At 34.0% G+C, this 6860-nt stretch overlaps 1 protein-coding gene across 1 annotated transcript in view; it reads right to left on the bottom strand.

The window, feature by feature from the left end:
* Nucleotides 1-3496: 3496 nt before the first annotated feature.
* The window catches only part of PIK3CA (phosphatidylinositol-4,5-bisphosphate 3-kinase catalytic subunit alpha), a gene marked incomplete at its 5' end in the record, with an annotated part of 36147 nt that continues 32783 nt past the window's right edge, over nucleotides 3497-6860 (bottom strand). The window contains 1 exon segment of the mRNA NM_001260668.1: nucleotides 3497-4055. Coding sequence (NP_001247597.1) covers nucleotides 3785-4055 — 271 coding nt within the window. The 3' untranslated portion in view covers nucleotides 3497-3784.

The raw sequence follows: 6860 nt of genomic DNA, 5'->3' as shown, positions 1-6860 counted from the left end.
TTTCAGCCTTCTCTTAGACATGCCCCAAATGAGCAGGATGGATATAAAGAATGTAATTCATTCAAACAGCTCCTCCCTGTTCTGCCCCCTCCCCTCACATTCCCCTCTTCTCAAAAACATCTGAAGTATGAAAGTTGTCTTTAAATAGTAAAGCACCACAATCTATTAACACCACATATTATCTTTAAACTTAAATATTTTAGTGATGTCTTGGACATCAAAATAATTTCTTAAGGTGGACTCTGAGTATGTGGGTCCAGCCCAGGTCTGCAGTTTGTGCAGACATAGAAAAAAGAGGAACTTTAAATATTCAGAAAAAGTTAACAGGCTAGCTTTAAAATACTGCTGGAAATTAAATTTCTTCAGAGTTGGCAAGCATGGGCTATTGATCAAAATATGAATTAAGCGGATTTACATCAAGAAAAAAATAAATCCATGTTATGTGCTGTGAAATTTCCATGATGCCTTTCAAATAGGCTGCTCACAATTTTTTTTTATAATTCCAAATCACTCGATTTTTGATGGAAAAAAGAATACAGATGGACTGTGTTTTACCTATGTGAAAATCACCAATCCATTTAAAATAAAATCCAAGAGGGCATATACAGTCTAATCAAGTCATCATTTTCCTGGTTAATAAGAACTACACTTTACACAAAATACTTTATCAGCAGCTGTTTTCATCAAAAAAATCAATAGTTTCACAGTTGAAAAAGTTACACATTAAAATATTTTACAATTCATTATATATTCACCAGGTTCCCATTTTCTAATAGGCTTTTAATATAAAGCAGAATAGAAGGGAAAAATCTCAAAGTTGATTACTTTGACACTAAGTTTTACATAGGACACTAAGAACCACAAAAAGCTTAGGTTCTGTTGTAAAATAGCAACCAAATTCCATTCTTCTTTTAAAAATCCAATTAGAAACATCTTTTTTAAAAAAACAAATTCCACAATAAGAGTAACAGATTTCAAATTAACAGTAGTCTAAAAATCTTCAAAATAAATGGTTTTGTATAGCTGAGAATATGGTAGAAAGTGAAAGCATAATTTTCGAACAGTCATTTCTTACTATAGTGTGTTTAAAATTATTTTTATTATTTTCTTTAGACTTTTTCTCAAAACAATTATTCAAGGAAATATTTCTTAAGTGGCCCAATAAAACTGCAGAGCCAACAGTCAGTTACACCATATTCAAGGACAAGGATAGTCAGCTATAGATAGGAACTGTCTAAACCGTGGGAACTGATCTCTGATACTGAAGTACCCAGAATTGGCTACATTATCGCTGACTTGAAACAGATCTTAGTCACCCATGTAGCATTTAATTCAATGTTTGGTTCTTTGCCTCATTTCTTTCTTAGATCACAATCTATAGTCTTTATAGAATTTGTCTACATTTCTTCTAATATAATTTGGTTGTAATAACTTTTGAAAATAAATATAAATGATGAAATCGGCCATATGGTTTGTGCGTGTTAATAGTGGAGAGGTTCTGGGAGAAGGAGGGGAGACAAGTATCTGGACTGATGTGATAAAAATGTAAAAAATGGTATAAATTTTGTGCAAGGAGGCTCAAGGCATTTTTGGCACTCGGGTAAAACACAGTTCTCTGTTAAATCTTCAGTTTCTACCATCAAAGTTTCAGATTTGTACCATTTTACTGAGTTTTCCTATAATTTAACCCTGATATTGAAAAGGCTGGGATGTTAGTATCAACTGCCTATATCTAAACAACACAAAATGTTAGTAAGTTTTAATAAGTTATGAAATCTTCTATAACTGCAAAATAATCTTTCTGGTTGCCTGCTTAAAACAGAGTTTAAATTCTGCTTAACTACTGCAAGACAGTTTGCAGAAGTAAGTTCCCTTAATCTTCAAATTTATTTTTCTTGTTGGCAATATTATATACATGCTTTAGTGAAATACCTAAATTTCCAATAATTATGCCCTTTAAGGGATCTAAAATAGCCAGATATTAAGAGTATTGGTATTAGAGTCCCTTGTTCACTACTCAAGACTTCAACTATAGGTAACAGATTTCATAAATGAATATTTTTAAAGTGATGTTGTTTTACTACAGTATACAATGTTCACTCTTTATAAAGTTGTTTTCCAATAATATGCCTAATATAAAAAACTGTCAATAATTATTGCACTTTTTTGATGTGGCACCTGAACATCTAAAGCTAATTTCCTAGGACATTAATCATTCATTTCAAATACAGAGTAAAATATCAGATTCTAGAATGATGACTAGCAGTAGCCTCTACATCTTGGGTTAATGTTTTTCAAAATGTTTAAGATATGTCCTGTGCTCAAATAGTATTTAATAAAGTTGGAGAGTTAACTCTGACTCTGACTACTTGGGAATGAGACATGATCTTAAAATGGTTTAATGTTCTACTTTGGAGATATGGATAAATAGTTTAAAAAGGTAAAAATTTCATGGTTTCTATTCCCCCATATTTTAAAGTATCATTCATGAGTATACTTCAGTAAAGGGGTTTAAGGAATCAGGAAGATAGTCTAAATTGTGTTAATTTTGGTAACTAATTTCATATGATTGAGACATTCTCAACTACAAAAGAGAATGGAAGACGGGGGATTCACATAAGAAATAAAAGGAAAGATGAAGTTTTATGTTTTCCTTAAGTAGTTATACACTGGGTATTGGCATAAATGGGATAGTGCCTGAGCCTCATCTACAGACCAAGAAGAAAGCTGACCATGCTGCTATGAACAATAAAAAATTTGGGGTGCAAAACAATGCATGACTATGGGACAGATCATGTAAATAAAGAATATATATTAATGATAGTTTCTATAATATAAATAGCCTTTAATAAAAAAAATAATCTTTTTAATAACATTAATACTTCTATTTTCTGGAAAACATGCATGAAAAATGTATTCAGTTCAACTGCAAAAGGAGAAAAAAATCAACTTAAGGTGAATACTGTACAATTCTGGAATAAGAACTATTCCTGTTCATTCTTTTTCTATGATTTTTTTTTTTTTTTTTTTTTAAACTCTGTGGGAGCCCAGAATTTCCCTGGGAAATAAAATCCTTTAAATACTGTCCAGAAAAAAAAAAAAAATACCACCTTATAACAGGTCTCATTTGTGACTGCTTCCAAAACTGCAGATAAGACCTCAAATCATCAAAAGGTTTGATTTATTAAAAAGAAAAAGTCTCTGGTGAAATCTCAAGAGTCCCTTCCACCCCAAGCATTTTTCTTCATTAAACAAGGAGTCAAAAACCCACTCAAACTATAAATTGAACAGCAATGGAAAAATAAGAAATTTTCATTCTTTTCCAATCTTAATGTAATTTAACATAAACTCCAGTTTACTTACACCTAAAACAATAACAGCTTTTGTTGTGTCCACATTTCAAAACATAGAACATTTGCAAGACAAAAAAAAACATCATTTTTCCTTCTCCATCATTTCTATATATTTTGGGGATTTTTGTTTTGTTTTGTTTTTTAAAAAAAGATACAAACAATCTTCAAAGTTTACCTTTTTGGACTTAAGGCATAACATGAAATTGCGCATTATTCTAAAGCTTAATTGTGAAATGAACTAGTTTAAGTGCTATCAAACCCTGTTTGCGTTTACATTAAATTATATAGTATTTTATTTCTGTTCTTGCTGTAAATTCTAATGCTGTTCATGGATTGTGCAATTCCTATGCAATCGGTCTTTGCCTGCTGATAGTTATTAACAGTGCAGTGTGGAATCCAGAGAGTGAGCTTTCATTTTCTCAGTTATCTTTTCAGTTCAATGCATGCTGTTTAATTGTGTGGAAGATCCAATCCATTTTTGTTGTCCAGCCACCATGATGTGCATCATTCATTTGTTTCATGAAATATTCCAAAGCCTCTTGCTCAGTTTTATCTAAGGCTAGGGTCTTTCGAATGTATGCAATGTCATCAAAAGATTGTAGTTCTGGCATTCCAGAGCCAAGCATCATTGAGAAAAGATTTATGAAGAGATTGGCATGCTGTCGAATAGCTAGATAAGCCTTGTAACACATCTCCTGAAACCTATAAGTAATAAGAACAGTTTGATTAGTATGGAGCAAATGATGTTAATACCTTCAGGTCTTTGCTCAAATGTCACACAATTAGAGAGGCTTTCGTAGACAAAGCTATAAAAAATAGCATTCCTCTCTCACTTACCTTACCAACATCTTTTGATTCCCTTTACCCCACTAGAATATAAACTTCATGAGAATAAAGACTTTTTAAAAACTGCTTTATTACCAGCACCTACAACAATGCCTGGCATGTCAGCAGTTTAATAAGTATTAAATGTATGAATTGGTCCATACTAAATCCTTTTGTGCTTAAGCTAGAGTCAGGACTGAGTTATAGACAAAGCAGAATTTTATAGAAGGTTGTAAAAAGTACTTTAAAGTCTGATATAGTCTAATGAGATACCATAAGGTGAGTTATGAATAAACAAGGTGATTATGGTTGACGGACTTTCATCAAATTGTATGAGCAAAAAATGTCGTACTAAGCACTATACATTATTTATCAATATAGAGGTGGAGTCCAACTATTTAAAGCTCAGTAAATAAAAACATTTAATGTGTTATGAAGTTTAAGGGTTACTTTCTTTTTAGACCTTAATTAGCTCAACAAATTAAATTGTATTCCCTTTCCATCTTCCTTCACAGCATCACACAAATAAACACAAAAAAATAAAAACATTAAAATAGTTTGTCACTCAACAAAGTAGGCATAGAAGGGACTTACCTCAAAATAATAAAAGTCATATGACAAACCCATGGCCAATATCATACTGAATGTGGGGAAAAGCTGAAAGCACTCCCCCTGAGAACTAGAACAAGACAAGGAAGCCCACATTGGCATCCAAATTGGAAAAGAAGTCAAACTATCACTGTTTACCAATGACATAATCATATACCTAGAAAACCCCAGAGTTCTCCAAAAGACTCCTAGATTTCAGCTGGGTGTGGTGGCTCACTCCTATAATCCCAGCACTTTGGGAGGCCGAGGCGGGAGGATCACCTGAGGTCAGGAGTTCAAGACCAACCTGGCCAACAAAGTGAAACCCCATCTCTACTAAAAAATACAAAAATTAGCTGAGCATGGTGGTGCACGCCTGCTACTTGGAAAGCTGAGGCAGGAGAATTGCTTAAACCCAGGAGATGGAGGTTGTAGTGAGCTGAGATTGCACCACTGCACTCTAGCCTGGGCGACAGAGCAAGACTCTTTGTCTCTCTCTCTCAAAAAAAAAAAACAAAAAAAAAGACTCCTAGATTTGATAAATGAATTCAGTAAAGTCTCAGGTTACAAAATCACTGTACACAAATCAGTAGCACTGCTATACACCACCACCAACCAAGCAAAGAATCAAATTAAGAACACAAGCCCTTTTAGCTTCAAAAAAATACCTAGGAATATACCTAACCAAGGGGGTATCTTTCCTATTCAAGGAAAACTACAAAACACTGCCAACATCATTTTTCACAGAATTAGAAAAAAAATCCTAAAATTCATATAAAATCCACCAAAAAGAGTCTGAATAGCCAAAGCAAGGCTAAGCAAAAAGAATAAATCTGGAGGCATCACATTACTGGACTTCAAATTATACTAGAAAACTATAATTACCAAAACAGCAGATACACACAAAAGTAGACACATAGACCAATGGAACAGAATGGAGAACCCAGAAATAAAGCCAAAAACTTACAACCAACTGATTTTAGACATACAAAAACATAAATTGGAGAAAGGACATCCTATTTAATAAATGGTGCTGGGAAAACCACCTAGCCACATGTAAAAGAATGAAACTGGATCCCTGTCTCTCACCTTATATAAAAATCAACTCAAGATGGATCCAAGACTTAAATCTAAGACCTGAAACCATAAAAATTCTAGAAGATAAACTAGGAAAAACTCTTTTGGACACTGGCCTAGGCAAATAATAAATGACTAAGACCCCAAAAGCAAATACGACAAAAACAAACAAAATAAATGGGACCTAATTAAACTATAAAGCCTTTGCACAACAAAAGAAATAATCATCAAAGTAAATAGATAACCCATAGAATGGGAGAAAATATTCGCAAACTATGCATCCAACAAAGGACTAATTTCCAGAATCTATAAGGAACTCAAATCAGCAAGAAACAAAGAATCCCATCAAAAAGTGGGTTAAAGCCGGGCGCAGTGGCTCAAGCCTATAATCCTAGTACTTAGGGAGGCTGAGGCGGGTGGGTCACCTGAGGTCAGGAATTCAAGACCAGGCTGACCAACATGGTGAAACTCCGTCTCTACTAAAAATACAAAAATTAGCCGTGCGTGGTGGTGTGTGCCTGTAGTTCCAGCTACTTGGGAGGCTGAGGCAGGAGAATCGCTTGAACCCAGGAGGTAGAGGTTGCAGTGAGCTGAGATCATGCCATTGTACTCCAGCCTGGGCGACAGAGTGAGACTCCGTCTCAAAACAAAAACAAAAATGAAAACAAAAAAAGTGGGCTAAGGACACGAATAGACAATTCTCAAAAGAAGATATGTAACAACATGAAAACATGAAAAAAATGCTCAACAACATTAATCATCAGGGAAATGCTGATGATTTCCCTGATGATTAATGATATACCACCTTACTCCTGCAAGAATGGCTGTAATTAAAAAGTCTTAAAAAACAACAGATGTTGACATGGATGTGGTGAAAGGGAACGCTTATACACTCCTGGTGGGAATGTAAATTAGTACAGCCTCTATGGAAAACAGTATGGAGATTTCTTAAAGAACTAAATGTAGATCTACCATTTGGTCCAGCAATCCCTCTACCCAGAGGAAAAGAAGTCATTA

The sequence above is a fragment of the Macaca mulatta genome, chromosome 2 (assembly GCF_049350105.2).
Source record: "Macaca mulatta isolate MMU2019108-1 chromosome 2, T2T-MMU8v2.0, whole genome shotgun sequence".
In the NCBI taxonomy this organism is placed as follows: domain Eukaryota; kingdom Metazoa; phylum Chordata; class Mammalia; order Primates; family Cercopithecidae; genus Macaca; species Macaca mulatta.
This window is presented reverse-complemented; position numbering and strand designations above follow the sequence as displayed.